The 16,029-nt window shown below is 40.2% G+C and overlaps 3 protein-coding genes across 3 annotated transcripts; 1 reads left to right on the top strand and 2 right to left on the bottom strand.

The window, feature by feature from the left end:
- Positions 1–219: 219 nt before the first annotated feature.
- Positions 220–7,018, bottom strand: LOC119335473. Its single transcript, XM_037607597.1, has 13 exons — positions 6,814–7,018; positions 5,511–5,603; positions 4,388–5,068; positions 4,147–4,308; positions 3,960–4,058; positions 3,711–3,860; positions 3,571–3,621; positions 3,365–3,469; positions 3,035–3,285; positions 2,737–2,916; positions 1,956–2,028; positions 1,530–1,868; positions 220–599 (listed from the first exon to the last, which is right to left on the bottom strand). Exons 3-9 carry the CDS (start codon positions 4,490–4,492, stop codon positions 3,199–3,201), a joined length of 759 nt encoding a protein of 252 aa, XP_037463494.1. The 5' UTR covers positions 4,493–5,068; positions 5,511–5,603; positions 6,814–7,018; the 3' UTR covers positions 220–599; positions 1,530–1,868; positions 1,956–2,028; positions 2,737–2,916; positions 3,035–3,198.
- Positions 7,019–8,388: 1,370 nt separating this feature from the next.
- Positions 8,389–11,270, top strand: LOC119335472 (chorismate mutase 2, cytosolic-like). Its single transcript, XM_037607596.1, has 5 exons — positions 8,389–8,941; positions 10,221–10,307; positions 10,406–10,552; positions 10,652–10,744; positions 10,903–11,270. The coding sequence occupies exons 1-5, from the start codon at positions 8,624–8,626 to the stop codon at positions 11,152–11,154; spliced, it is 897 nt and encodes a 298-aa protein (XP_037463493.1). The 5' UTR covers positions 8,389–8,623; the 3' UTR covers positions 11,155–11,270.
- Positions 11,271–11,515: 245 nt separating this feature from the next.
- LOC119335471 (UBP1-associated proteins 1C-like) lies at positions 11,516–15,224 on the bottom strand. The gene is made up of 3 exons (XM_037607595.1): positions 15,054–15,224; positions 14,364–14,671; positions 11,516–12,656 (listed from the first exon to the last, which is right to left on the bottom strand). The coding sequence occupies exons 1-3, from the start codon at positions 15,127–15,129 to the stop codon at positions 11,820–11,822; spliced, it is 1,221 nt and encodes a 406-aa protein (XP_037463492.1). The 5' UTR covers positions 15,130–15,224; the 3' UTR covers positions 11,516–11,819.
- Between the last annotated feature and the right edge of the window lie 805 nt (positions 15,225–16,029).

Genomic DNA, 16,029 nt, shown 5'->3' with positions numbered 1-16,029 from the left:
GGCCATGTGTAAAAGTGCCAGTCACTGGTCACAAGCCAAGAACGACCATCACTCCCATGCTATTGACATCGATGGGCACATTCTACATCATAGGTGTTAGTAATTAACTCAATAGTTAAAAAGTATAAGTCTGAAACATGGTAAAGCTAAACTGGCATAAATCAAACATTGACTAACTTTTCATATTTGAAATGGAAAATGCTTTAAAACACATAGAAGGGAGGAAAAAATCAAGAAAAATAGAGAAAAAGTAGTTCCACTTTTACCAAAAAAAGATACGCTTCGTATGCACATTGATTGCAACAGAAGTACTATATAGTTCACGAAGAAAAGTAGATATCCATGACTATAGCACTTGCTCGCGGTAACATATGTTTAAACAACTAGTACTATGCATCTACTACCATACGATTATAGATGAAACTGTTTCAGATGTGAAAATGGATGCTTTTCTCTGATCAATTACACATTCAAAATGTTTGCAGATGCATCTTGCGGAAAAGTCAATTTGGTCTTGACAGATCTTCTTCTTTCAGCTTGTTCAAGGTGGTTTTAAATAACTTGAACACAGAGATCATTCTGTACTTCTGAATGTTGTCCTAGATATAAAGACAATATAGACAGATTATGAGAGAGAGAAGAACAATAATTGAGAAAAAAATTAAAGTACTACAAAAATATACTACAGAACTAGAGCCCTAACTGGTTACATGAGGCTGTAGAGATAGTAAACACTAGAAAAACGCTTGACTAATCATATGAGCATGCTGCAAAAAGTACTACTGGGAGGACATGGCACAACACATAACAAGACCTAAAATATTTTGGGTAATGGATAGTAAACAAACTCGCACTTCAGAAAAATTAATAATATCAATTCCACCCAAGCATGCAATGTACATAGACAAGTCCTAGCTTCTAAAAAAATGGGCATACGACCGGGACTAGCATTTAGTCTTGGCACATGCAAAAGTACCAAACAACTGTGCCAATTCAAAGATACATTATCAATTAGCAACACAACTAAAGAACTAATTAGATTAGCATGCAACTAGCTACTGATTGCTAGTAATAGATAACCATGATCGAAAAAAATCAAGTCATGTCATTTCTAGTAAGCTAAAACAGAAAGCACATGTAGTTTAACGGACTTCATGGTGTTCATCTGCCAGATAAAAAGGGCCAATAGATGTCTCCAACTACCAACACATCGAATGGCCTACATCACTCGTTTGTTTTGGATTCAGTATTGCACATACAAAAAAATTAATAAGGCAAAGATTTTCAAGAAATACCACACTAAAACTCTTCATAGTTTTGCCTTCAAAATTTTCCATGTATAAAAAGGCAGATAGTGGCCTAAATCATGCCTACATAAAGAATACAAAACACGGGAAAAAATTGAGGAGGAGTATCAAGTATGATAACAGCAAGTAGGAGGGAAAAAAGTAATAAGTATGGAAAGTATGTTGAATAAAGTTGCAGTTGAAAAAATTGAATAAATATACAAAGAAGTAAAACAGACTTACATGAGACAGTTTGTTGGTTAAGGTCCTATAGGTTGAAGCTTGAAAGAGAATACATTCTTGAATGGCTTTTTACTCAGCTTGTAAAGCATGTTACACACACACACACACACACACACACACACAGTTAAAGACATTCGGAAGTGGTAGAGCAGAAATTTTTTTGTTTCCGTTGAAATCAAAGGATATTATGTCTCAATAATTACTTACCAAGTTGTAAACAAGTTCTTCTTAGGTAGTTCCCAGGATAGTGCCACAGGGATCAAAAAAGTGAGATCTCTCAAAGAGAGAGTTGATGGAAAGTATAACCCAGTGGTTTGATTTTATAGTAGGGAAGAATAACTGTGCAACAAAAAAATCATAATGAGTATAAAACAAAACAAATTGAAAAGATCTTGCTTAACATAGTATCACTCGAAAAAGATTTACCAAGTCTTGTTTCCAGAGGCTTTCTTCTGAATTAATCCTGTCAAATTCTCAGGGGTAACCAACAATTTATTATCTGACCAACAAAACATAAATTAGTAAAAATCAATGAATTGAAGTAAAAATAAAAAATGATCAAAAGAGTAGCAAATAGGCAGTTTAGAACAAAAACTCATAGTGAAGTATGAAGTGAAACAGTACTTCTTGATATAAGGCTTTACTTCAAATGACATGTTTGATTCGTAGTTAAGAACTTGAATAAAAGACTTCATCACTTCATCTCCAATCTCACCCCTCGCTTTAAATGAAGTTAAGTAATTCTCATAGCTTACATGAAAACTCTCTATGTCGACAAAAAGAGTGTTGGACCGAATAAAGAAGCATAACTATTGTTATATGGAGAAAATGGTTGTTAAAAAGATAGTTTAATAATTTATAAAATATATGTGCAACACTACGGTGGCCAAAAAAAGTTAAACCTCCTTTTATAGGCTATAAACATTGAGCTGTAAACTGAATTAGGTTGGTGTCCATATGATTTCTTTTTAGTCTAAAATTATATGAACTACAAGTTTTTCATCTCAACTACCTTTGGTTGATCCAGAAAATTGTTGGGATTACATAATACAATATGATGGAAAAATATCTAAATTAGTGCAGAAAATTGCTCACAGATTAGAAAATGTCTACAATTATTTTGTAGGTAGAGGTCTAGACTAAAAAAAGTTCTCATAAATTATTGAATATAAAACGATAAAATAACTAAATGAATAAGAGAATTTACTAGTCTTGGAAAATAGGCTTCCTCAGATATTTAGAAAAGAAGGTATCCACTTCTCGAGATATTTTGAGCTTCTTGGGTGGATCTGGAGATTGAAGTTTAGCTGTTTTTTTCTATTCTTCTTTTTAATTGTATTAGTTCCTGTACTTGGTCCAGCTTCTGCATTGTTCATTGTAGAATAGCCTGCATATCACAGATAGAAAAGGTTTGAACATTAAATGATGCACTGTGCCCAGACTCATATTACAAAAAAAATGAAAAAGATAGAAAGGAAAAATACATAATAGGCAAGAACTATAACCTTGTTGGACAGCAAAGTCCATGTTCATTAGAATTCCTACACTTGTATCACAGTCAGAGGCTGGTATGTCTTCGGTCACAATAACATGAGTGATAGGAGAATCATCCTGAATAATGGTTGGAGTCCCTTGGAAGCGCTTAACTCTTTCATTTGAAGAAGCAGAACTAATCATTATAAAACTTCTTTTTTGCATTAACTCCACTAGAAAAAATGATATCAGCCGCTTCAGTTGATAGAAATTTTTCTTCCTGCTGAGAAAGGAAGTTGAAATGTTGTTGTAAGTTCAATCAAAATTAGGATTGGGAAAAAATTGAAACACTTCAAGCAGACCTTAGGTTGTGAAGTAGTTGCTTGCTCAACAGAGTTGGTATTCAGAGATGTACCATGAACAGGAAAAATTGGTGTTTGGTACACAGAATTCAGGACAGAAATGTTCTGGACATAAGGAAAAACACAGAATTCAAGCCAAAAATGAAAGCATGAGATAAACAAAGATAGCGCACACACACACATAATGAGCAATACAAAACAAATACCTCAAATTTCGGTCCGATTGGCTCCTGCTTAACGACATCTTGGGAGGGAACCTGGATTATACAATTCTTAGTAAACATGACACTTCTTTCAAGAAAACACATAGATAGGAACTAAGAAAGGCACAGTACGAAAAAAATACCTCTGATTTCAAATGTGGCTCTTGTTTCACTTTTACGTTTTGTTCAACTTTTGCAGTGCAACAGGGACCTTCTGAAATGATACGTGGACTTTTTGAATCAATTGACGTGTCCTCATTGAGAGCTTCAGGAACACTATTGGCATTGTTGACCTACATTTGACATTACGAATAAATGTTTAGCTATATAAGATAAAAAGACAACAAAGAAGAAACCAGATAGAAATAAACGATTCTACTCATAACAAATACCTCCACATTAGGAACTAAATGAAACACAGCAACAACATCAGGAGCATTGTTAACAGGCGCCACATTGGCATAGGGGGGGGTGCGTGATATGTCTCGCAGCTATAAATTGTAGTTGAAAAAATGATGAAAATAAATACTGGAACTAAAAAGATAAGTCAACAAACGATATACAGTATATGATGCTTACTGGTAAAACCCCGAAATTTTTCCTAGACTCGTAATTCCTATCAAGCATTGTGAGATACTTGAAATCTTCATTCTTAATGTGAGATATCTGAGGAAGAGAATAATCCACAGTTGACTGATGATTCTCAATAACATCAAAATCAACAAAATCCAGATAAATGATCTACCATTTAAAAAATAAAAAGGACAGTCAAATAAAAAGTGGAGAGATAGAAAATAGTGGAACTCAATATTGAACTTACTCCCCAAATAGGAAGACATCCCCCAATATATGAAGCCTTGTTCATTTCCTCAACACTTGGTCTGTTCATGATCATTTCAAAGTGACTCTCTGACTCCTCACGCATGAAATCCAATGCCAATTTCCAAAGTCAAGTGAAGGGATAGCAGAAACATCTCTTAGAGAGTACAAGAACTTGGTGTTACCAAAGCAGTATGACGTAGGGCACAAAATAGATGATAGGAAATAAAATGTGAAGCTCCTGACAAACCATCTTCTGACTCGTCACTAAGCATCACCTCCTTTATTTTGTTGATTGGCATTTTGTTCCGATGATCAAGATACTTGCTCCTTAACTCTGTAACCTCTGCCTTCACTTGGGGATCGTCACTATTGAATACAAAAGGCACTGTGCCACCAGGGAAATCAAAAAAATTGTCGACCATATCTTTAGTAATCTTGATAACTTTGTTCTTATGCTTGAAACATGGCTCTATACTTCCAAACATATGCCGATCTATCCATTCAAGCAGATTCACTGGGATATTAAGTTTGTATGGCATATGAAGCAGGGCTTCCATTTTGTACTTTCTCACATGGCCTAATTGAATGTCACTAAACTTCTTGATAGTTTTGTTGAAACGCTTGAAAGACAGTCTGGTAATATATGTAGGCTTGCATAACTTCCTAGGGAACACTCGGGCTTCGAAAAAAAAGAACAACAACTTATAAGACGGTGCAAAAACTAGAGAATAAATAAATATAAATGGAATATGAAAAAAAAGAACAACCCAATAGAGTATCACAAGAAATGCTAGAGGGCCAGCAAAACAAGCAGCTATATTTAAATATAAGAAAACACACATAAAAACAAGCATTTAGATAAAAATGATTAGATGAACATGTACTTCAAGAAATATATGAGAAGAAAACATGTTACTACAGAGAAGGAAAACATATGTGATCTACATATAAATTAAAAAAAGACACAAACTAAATATTCAAACAGGACAACTTACAAATGAATATACAAACATCTGGTAAGACCAAAAGCTGACACAAAATTTGTTTTTCCAGCAATTTGATCTACTTTCGTACTATACTAAATTTAAAAGCTACAAACTGAAAAGAGAAAACGAACATACCACCTAAGTCATTTCGGAGACCTCGTGGGGGATATTCAGTTGGTTCCTCCCCTTCTGGTTCTTCAACTTGGCCAACCCCATCTCCTTCTTGTGCTGCAAATACAGATTTACCAAAAACTATTAACAAATGAGCACTACTTATGAATCTATCATATTTAGATAATATATAAAACCATAACATACTAAAGGGATTGGACAAGAAACCATATAAATACTAAGAGAAAATTTTCTGCAACTTCAAGTTCTAGTTGAAAAACAGAAACATTTTTGCTAAAGCACATCTACATGTGCCATAAGTATAGCACATTCTAAGTTCTATGCCGCTGATTTTATGTGAAGATTTGAGCGGGCATTTTCTGTTATCTTTTTCTTTTTTCTTTTTGGTTTGATTGAATAACTAAGATGTGCAATAACTAGGGCACATCTAGATGTGCCTTAGACAAACCCAAACAAAAAATGAGCATCTACTAACCAACAACTACTGCGGACATAAACACGAACTATCAATAGTAACGCACTAAGGGGAATTTGTCAAGAAACCATGAAATACTAAAGGTCTATCAACATACTTTTATATACTGATTCAGGTTGAAGTTAAATAACTAAAAATATGATGTAAACACACTTATAGTACTTCAAAGAATTGCACTATACCCTCAAAATTCCCACATTACACCCCACAACCTACTCTTGATTTCTACTCCAATACATGTGTGATCCCTGTCCGATCTCACAAAATCCTACTCAGAGCCAACAACTTCTTAAATATCACAAAACCCTAGAAAATTTCAGCTATGGTTATGCATGCCACTGTAAAGTACCCAGCCCCATCCCCATGGCTTACGTTGGGCACAAAAACAGACACAACCACGTGAGCATAGCTTCATAAAACACGGGACATTAATGCAGATGCATCAAGACAATAAGCAAAGAGCAGATTCATTACACAGATGGCAGGGGGATGAATTCACACGCATCAACACACGGGAGATGCCATCCATCACAGGAGATGAGTTCACACACATCAACACACGGGAGAAAAACTATCACCGCACAAACAAGATGGCACCAGATGCATTTATACAGCTGCAACAGAATACCTATAAAGGGGGCAAAATTTTTTAGCCCAAACCCTAGATACCAGAGACACCATCAGTCACTGCACACAACTAGATCCACGCATAAACAAGAGCGACACAAGAACGAGCACCACGAAAACACAGATCATAATTGAAGACCTAAGGGGAATTAGGGTTAGAAGGAGAACGAATCAGACAAAGCCATCACGGGACAGAGGAAGAACCGAAAATGCCGCCGATGCGAGCCGTCGATGCGCCAGTCGTCGGATTAGGGTTCGTCACCGCTGCGGATTCGCCTGATTCCCCTGGGGATCGAACTCAGTCGTCGGGGAGAGGGAGGAAGAACAGAGAAGTCGTCGGGAGAGGGGGATAAGAGGAAACATGGGAGGGGATAAGACGAGCGAGGCACGGGAGGGGGATCGAATAGGAATCGCAAGAGTTTTAAACGGGTCGGCCTAGCTAGCACCGCTGCAGGCGCCGGTTTGCGGAAACAACTAAAACCGGCGCCTGCAGCACCAAATAGGAAATGTCGTTTTCCTGCTGTTTTTCTAATTTCAGTTTTTTGTTTTCCTTTTTGTCTTTTTTTTCTTCTACGGGTTTTCTAACATTTTATTCTTTTATTTTTTTAATTAATAAATATTTTTAAAAAAATTGAACATTTTTATTAATGTCAGTAATATTTTTCAATTTTTTGAACATTTTTTAATCTGCAAATAAAATTTTCAAATCTGAGTACATTATGAATTCACGAACTTTTTTTTACAAACTGCATTTTTATAAAAATCCGTGGACATTTTCCAAATTTTTGTGATTTTAAAATTCACGAACATTTTTCGATGACCCCAATTTTAGACGGTGGGGCGTTGCGATGGCATCCCCTGTTATTGAGTTTGTAGGTGTGGAGTAGTGGCTTTAGGTTGTGCGATGTATATTTTTGCCAAAGCTTTGTTGAATAATTAAACAAATATGATTGTGTGCATCTTTTGATGGAGAAGCCGAAAGTTTCAACTTCCTTTTCTTTAAAAAAAATGAGCATTCGTCCTATAAACGATCCACTGATTTCTTGTTCAAATTGGATGTAGAAGACTCTCGCTAAGGCCGTGGACACTGATGTTTTTTCTAAGATCATCTCCAAGATCCGCACATCTCCTATTGCCTTATGTCTTGCAACTACTCACCCGTGAACTGAAGATATTTTCTTTGCCTGTTATCCTTGGCCTGCGTGCCTTGTAAATGTTACAGAAAAAGAAGTGCTATGCACACGACAAACTACAGACGATGCACGCATGATGGTTAAATCTGGCCGGACATACATATGATTAAGCAAGTTGCCAGCCGCTGGATTGTTGTGTTGTCCATAAATCGTGCACTTGTATCATGCATGGAGCAGTTCTGTTACAGTAACTTAGTTTCGTATTTACGTTGTACTAACATTGTTGGATCTCTATCAGGTGAGCTTTACTTATAAAGTCGAACTCCTAACTATTCTCTAAAAAAAATCTCGGTGGATATATGAACACGTTAAACACCAAGAAGATGGCGCTGCTTTCTTTTGAAAATGTTTATGTTTATCTAGTTAGGTAGGCTAACCCTTTGGCTACTAGTATAATGTGGAGGTAGAGGGTGACGCCTGCCCACCATCATCGGATCACGCATTTGCCAAATTTATCACTATCTTGGAAGCTTTAGCATTTGCCTTTCTAGTGACGACGATCAACAGTAAGTGCCACCGCTTGTGCGAGATGCGCGCATGAGAGCACTCCACATTTGTTCACATCGTGTTTGACCCTGCGCCTTCTGACTTCTCATCTCTCTGAACCTTCTTTAGCTTAGCAACTTGAACAATTGTCCCTTCATCCAACGCAGACCATGGACACTGAGAATACATTATCGAGTCACACATGCACTGTACACTGTCCAATTAATCATCTGCCGGCGATCCACCCCCGTCCACCTATCGATTTGCTCTCCACCCGGTCACTTCTTTGACCATCCTTCCGCGTCCTTCTCGGCAACGATAAATACCCTACATCCATGAGTCTTCTTCACGGGCTTCTCTCAACACCAATGGCTGCACCCTCCCTGTACGCGTACCTCCTCTCCTGCAACGTGATCGCGCTGCTGCTCGTGGTCGCGCCCCCGTGCGCGGGGCTCGGGCTTGACACGGTGAGGGGCTTCCTCACCAGGGAGGAGGACACCGTCATCTTCAGCCTCATCGAGCGGGCCAAGCACCCGATGAACCTGCCGGCCTACGACGACCGCGCGTGCTTCGGTCCCGCCGGCCGCCATGGCCGCCGCAACGGTTCCTTCGTCGAGCTCTTCGTCCGGGAATCCGAGCAGATCCAGGCCAAGGTGCAGTAGTCCGATCATTCGTTCTCGATGGCATGCATGCATGATGCATTCTCCTTCCTCTCTTGTTCTCTTTCTTTGACTCTGCTACCTGGGTAGCTGGTATCTTTCAGTTCTTCTATTTTCAACGCTCATTTATCAATTGGTAGTGGTCTAAGATGTTTTGACTTGAGCGTCTGAAAACTATGGTCAAACGTTACATGCTCCCGGGAAGGTGTTGACTGAAAGTGATAACTAATACGCCCTCTGGTTCAAAATATAATCATATTTTATGTAAAAAAAACTGGTAATATCAATTTAACATTATTCATGCTTGTAATTTCTTGTATAATAATGGTGGTCAAACTTAAAAATGCTTGATTGACGGAAACTCTAAACCAGACCGAGTATATATATTGCAAAACCAGCTACTCCTTCCAATCAATATTACTTATCGCAGCTTTAATACAACTTTAGTAATCGGAGGAAGTAGTTGGTTACTTCAAGCAAAGAAGATTAGGGTTCCTGCCTCTCGCCGGCGTCGGCGCAGGTCCGCCTCGTCTCCGGTGGCCCTAGGGCCATGGAGGTGCGGTGGATCCTGGCAAGGGCCGGCGAGAGGGCTCCGTTTTTAGTCGTTTTTTTCAATCTTGTTAGGGTTTGTGTCCTATTCAGGAAGGCGAGACGGCGACGGCTCCTTGAAGATGGAATAAAAATCTCCCCGCCTAGGCCCCGTTCCGGCGGTGGGTCTAGCATCGTTGGTGGGCGTGTGGAGGTGTGTCTCCGGCAGGTCTATCTTCGGTGGATTTGCTCGGATCTCGTCGTTGTTCGTCTACGTTCGTGTGTCTTCGGTTTGGATCCTTCCGATCTACGTTATTTTTCATCAGCGGCGGTTGCTGTTCTGGGTGCTGGTCCTATGGGGCCTTAGCACGACGACTTCCCGACTGTCTACTACAACAAGTTGTGTCCGGCTCCGGCGATGACGGCGGCGCGCCTTCGGCTCACTTCGGTGCTTGTAGTCGTCGCTAGGTGGTCTACGAATCTAGATGTAATTTTTATTTCGGATATTCGTTGTACTGCCATGATTGAAGATGAATAGATTGGAAGTTTTTCCAAAAAAAAAAGCAAAGAAGACAAAAGCGTAAGTATATTGCATTGGATTCGATTCACAGCAAAGCTATAATACCACACTCCGGGTCTTATTTTCTAAATGAAGGCACGTTACCGTTGTGCTAGTGCTACGACTGCAGTACTTAAGCAACCTCACAAGTAACAAACCTGACGAGCTGTGGAACGCTTTGTGCAGGCAGGAAGGTACCAAAGCCAGCAGGAGGTCCCTTTCTTCCAATCCAGAGTGCCCTTCACGCTGGCGCCTCCATACAACTTCACCACCGTAAGCTTCCATTCCACGCATGCATCCTCCACTGCCCAACAACGAACAAACTCCATCGCCCTCTTACCGAAACCTCGTGGTACCGAAATTCAATCCAGGATCTGCATCCCGGAGCGGCATCCGTGAACGTGAACGACGCCATATGGGGCATGTATTTCAGCGAGCTGCTCCCTCAGCTGGCCAACAATGGCAGCGACGATGGCAACTACGCTGTGACCGCCGCATCGGATCTGGCGTGTCTGCAGGTGATATGGAACGCCACATTGCATGCTTTTCTATGTAGACCCCAAATGCGCATGATGATACAGTCCATTTTTGTGATGAATAATTCATCCTTCTGGCAGGCGCTCTCGAGGAGGATCAACTACGGGAGGTACGTGGCAGAAGTGAAGTTCAGAGGAGACCAGCAAAGATACACAGCTTTGATCCGTTCGAAGGTACATGCTTCATCTATCATTTCATTTCATCGCCAACAGTTAAACCAGTGTTGACATGATCATGTAGTATAACTGATCTTTTTAAGATGATCATAAATGGTCACCAGAATGCATGGTCCATGTAATAAGCAAAGTAAAATCTCTCGATTCTCATGAAGGACAAGGATGCTCTGATGAAACTGCTGACATCTGAAGCCCAAGAGGATGTGGTGAAGAGGAGGGTGGAGAAGAAGGCCATGGTGTTCGGCCAAGATGTGACCTTGAACGGACCAACTGAAACTGGTGATGACACCAGCAGCCAATCCAGTTTCAAAGTCGCCCCTTCGGTGGTTTACGAATTGTATGACCGATGGGTGATCCCCTTGACAAAACAAGTGGAGATCGAGTATCTTCTCCATCGTCTCGATTGAGCCGAGCCGAGACTCTATCTCAGCAAAGCTAACCTAATTTGTTCACAATTGTACACACTTTGTATTGTCGGTACATAATTATCATGTGAAGGGAGACAAACACAATAAGAAACATGCATATTTGTGAAGCTCGCGATCTGTTCAAAATGTTCCAACAGAGTGGATTGATGACAGTTAAAGCTACTAGAACAATGGCCAAAATATGCTTTGCATCTCTCATGTGCAAAGTACCAAATGGGAAGCCATACGAGCTTCTCTCAGCATGAACAGCTAACAGTTGCTAAGTTCTACTCCCTCCATTTCAAAATAGATGACCCAACTTTGTACTAACTTTAGTACAAAGTTAGTATAAAATTGGGTCATCTATTTTGGAACGGAGGGAGTAGAATTGAGTCTACCAAGCTCAGGCTAACAGTTGCTAAGTTATACTCCCACCGTCCCATATTAGTTGTCACTGAAACAGATGTATCTCGACATATCTCAGTGCTAGATACATCCGTTTAAGCGACAAATAATATGGGACGGGGGGAGAATTGAGTCTACCCAGCCCAGGCCAACAACTTGCGTATAAGTTAGCCCCAAAATAGAAGACGTCCTACTTAAGTTCTGCGATTCCTTTATATGCTTACTTATGTTTTGGCATCTCAATTGCATGCACTGAGAACTCAGGCTTGCAAGTTTGATTGGTGCCTTCTGCCTCGGAGGTGACTCTCGAAATCAGATTGAGACGTGCACTTAGCATTGAAGATATCGCACATCCATCTTGACGCTTCAGTTCCCTTGCCATCTCCCTGCAGAGCTTCTATGTTCTCTTGGTGCCTTCTGCTTCGGAGGTGACTCGAGAGGTCAGATTGAGATTTGCAGTTAGCACTGCAGATGCTGCACATCCATCTTGACACTGGTGTCTGGTTATTGTCCGCAAGCTGGGGCATTTTCTTTTCATGCAGCCTTGCTTCACTTCCCTTGCCTTCTCCCTGAAAAGCTTCTATGTTCTCTTGGTGCCTTCTGCTTCGGAGGTGACTCGAGAGGTCAGATTGAGATTTGCATTTAGCACTGCAGATGCTGCACATCCATCTTGACACTGGTTTCTGGTTATTTTCCGCAAGCTGGGGCATTTTCTTTTCATGCAGCCTTGGTTCACTTCCCTTGCCTTCTCCCTGAAAAGCTTCTATGTTCTTTTGGTGCCTTCTGCCTCGGAGGTGATTTTCAAGGTCAGATTGAGATGTGCAGTTCGCATCGCAGATGCTGCACAACCATGTTGACACTGGTTTCAGGTTCTTGTCCGCAGGCTGGGGCACTTCCCTTTCATGCAGCCTCGCTTCAGCTCCCTTGCCTTCTCCCTGCAGAGCTTCTATGTTCCTTTGGTGCCTTCTGCCTCTTAAGTGATTCTGTAAATCTGTTTCATTGTAGCAATTCGCGTCGCAGACGCTGCAAATCCATGATGGAGCTTCTGCACTCCGTTTCCTCTTCACCCCAGAAAGTGCCTGTTTGTGCCGCTTTGCCTGCTTAATAGAGTTCTTATTAGCATAAAATGGCATGACTGATCATATTCTCGTCTACAACATACAGATCATATCGATTGAATATGAAGATATTACCACCTTTACCAGACAAACGTATACAAATTTCTGCACCACGAAAGATCTGCATAGATTAGAGTGAAATTCCCCTGATGTAACTAAAAAGGCAGTATTCTACTTAGAATGCACTTTATCTTGTTCTCTTCTCCATCATTCAACTTATGGAGTCAAGAAATTGGCAGTTTGGCACCATATGCAACTAGCAGATATATGTAGCTTTGTTTTACAGTTGAGCGTTTAAGCATTAATTGTTTGTAATCATCGTATTTAGAGAAGAGTATGTACAAGCCCCACAGTGTAATTTATTCACAATCTATACATTGAGGAGTCCCAGTTCACTTATCATATAAAAATGTCAAAGTGACATCATACGTAAATTATGTTGCTTGTTTTCAGAGCAGAGCACATCCTAAAAATTTCAATCGCACTAATTGTAGAGCACTGTCACAAGACAAAGATTAGTCAGAAAAGTATTTAGATTAGATAATTGAAAATGATACAGGTGAAGTAAACTATTAAAACTTTAACTACTAATATCTCTCAAGATATTCAGATTACATACTTGAAAATAAAATGTGTGAATTTGTCTTGAAAAGTACTTTCACAGTGCACTGTTTTCTTGGAGCTATAAATATAATGTAGTGGAAAAGAGTGGTTACAAAATGAGTTTTCAAGACTGTCGTCCAAAAGGAGCTTCTAGGGAATCAAATGGGATAGGAAGTGTCAAGCATATAACAACCATTAAAGGCCTAGGATCTACAAACCGTTGTAGCTCAGTAAGAACAAGGGTCACTTTTACTTGGAAATTGCACTGTGTACCATGTATTTGCGAGAAATGACGGGTTTAAACAGATTTGTAAGTATGATCACACTACACCGCATTTCACAGCAGAAAATCCTACAAAGTGCAGGTGAAACCATATTCAAATAATGATTTTGATTGTACAATATGGTGTGATGTGATGTTTTCATAAAACCTGGTCCAACCTGTCATCGGTCATTAGTAGAATTTACTCATTTTCAGATGAAAGCATAGTTATCACTTCTATTGAAAGTCATAAGTAGAAACGCTGGGAACTCACAATTTTTGACAGTACAAAATCAGTATACTGACCGTCAAACAATTACAGAGGCTAGTTTCTCACAGAGGTCAATATTGCACAAATCAAAGGGCAAATGCCTCATAATAGAGATGTACGATCAATCTTTTGAATTTTATCACATGAAAGATGCATAGAACAAATTAATGAGCCCATGCGGCAGTTAGTCACATAACAGGTATTCACAAATTCAGTAGTTTCTACAAGCTGAATTTATGCATGTTAAGGATGCATAATGCCATAGTAAACTGGATTCAGTAAAGAGAAAAACGACAAAATCTTAGCTGAGACATAGGTGGCTCCAAAAACACACCTAATATCTGGGATGAACTAGAGCCTTAGCTTTTACTTAATGTGTAATAAATACTAGTATGACTTAGGAACAGAACAAACTTTTAGTGATTTAGAGAGTAGATGGGAATAAAAAAAAAATCTTGAAGATGGCAGCATCCCAGCTATTCAAAACATAAGATGAATCAAATGTAAAGGTGTACAAAATTGAACATATAAAGGATAAGCAGCCGCTCACCCTGACGACTGGTTCATCCTCGCTCGCTGGCCTGCACCATGGAGGTCGATACCATTCCTCAATCCGATCTTTAACGGGCTGTCTCGCAAGTGACACGGGCACGTCCAGTGGCTCATTATGCGGCAAAGGGGATGTGCCATGGCGGGGAATTGTGATCTGCCGGAACCTGGCACCAGCATTACTGTACAAGAGTTGGCGCCGGAATTCAGGCTCCAGCTCCTGCTGCTTGGCTAGTTCGGCCACAATGATTCGCTGGCGGATTTCCTCGTGCAAGAGTTCCCGGCGGAGCTCTTGTATCGTCGTCTGCGCTGCATCCCCAACGCAACCGTTGTTAATTTCTTCAACGTGCTGGAAATTTCAACTAAATGTTGCACGACCACTAAATCCCTAGCCTGCCACGCATTATCAATTCCTCGAATGGACCAAAACAGGTGCCTTTTTTCTGTCATGTTCTTAAATCTTGATCTAATAGGTGTGCAAGACATAGGGAAAAAAATCACAAGTATTCAGATCCTAAAGACAGGGAGCAGTTCTTGCGTCTCTTAAAGAGAGAGAATAAATGCAGGCGATACTGGTGCCTAACAAAACAGGTAAAAATCCCCTATTTTCTGAGAACAAGGACAACTTGTACTGATTCCAAGCTCCAACCGCACAACTGAAGAACAAGAGCTAGTTCCGAATTTCCGTTACCATCAGGGGAAGGGGTGGGAATGCCGTAGATGTCGCCGGCGTCGGCCCGATGAGCGGCTCGGCGGGCGAGTTCCATGGCTGGGGCAAGGGTTTCTCTCTCCTCCGCACGCCGGCTTCCACTTCTTGGCCTTGTCGCGTTGGTCCCCGTGCGTTTGGTTCCTCCTCCGAGACTGGTTTCCCAATCCCAAAACGTCCGATGCGTGGGTTTTAATTAGGACTTCCAAAATCCAAATGATCCATCTAAATTCGGAAATGCTAATGGCCGAACGTTCGCTGAGAAGGCAGTCCCAGCGAACACCCCGCACAGTCATTGGATCCTGATCACGTGGATGGCAAAAATAAATAAATAATCACTGGCAACCTTTCCTATACATGGAAAATTTCATGAATTTCCCCAAAAAACGCATAGCAATTTTAGTTGTTTCGGCATGGCAAATGAGGCGTTCATTGGAAAATTTGAAACTAGCGAATGTTTGCTAGATAAACATGTCCTCTAAATTAAATCTAGATACATCTCAAAAAAAAAAATCCAGGTATCTCTTCTGAAAAGAATTCCATGTATCAACTCGAGGAGTTGTATTTACAAAGGACGGATCATTACGACTTTTGAACTTGAATTTTGTAAATAAAATAGGTCAACATTTTGAGCTAACAACTCAAATAAGCCAGACTCTCAATACATGAAAAAAAATGTTGCATACTTGGCGCCATTGTTGTACACGAGTCGTGTGATCGTATTCTCAAACACGTTGGGTTTTTGATGGGAGTCTCTAGTATATATGAACCAAATTCTATGTATTTAATGTCATCATTGGAGATCTGTATGTACACGAGTGCGGATGTATTTTTGAACACGCTTGGTCTCAGGTGCCAACCTCTCAGTATATGAATCATATGTTGTGTCTTGGCGTAATTGTTGGAGGCCGTGCGTATACGAGTGAGAGGGGACTTTCTAAGGCTGGTCACAATGGGCAAG

The sequence above is a fragment of the Triticum dicoccoides genome, chromosome 7B (genome assembly GCF_002162155.2).
Source record: "Triticum dicoccoides isolate Atlit2015 ecotype Zavitan chromosome 7B, WEW_v2.0, whole genome shotgun sequence".
NCBI lineage: Eukaryota > Viridiplantae > Streptophyta > Magnoliopsida > Poales > Poaceae > Triticum > Triticum dicoccoides.
Note: the sequence above shows the minus strand (reverse complement) of the source record. Positions and strands in the feature narration are given on the sequence as shown.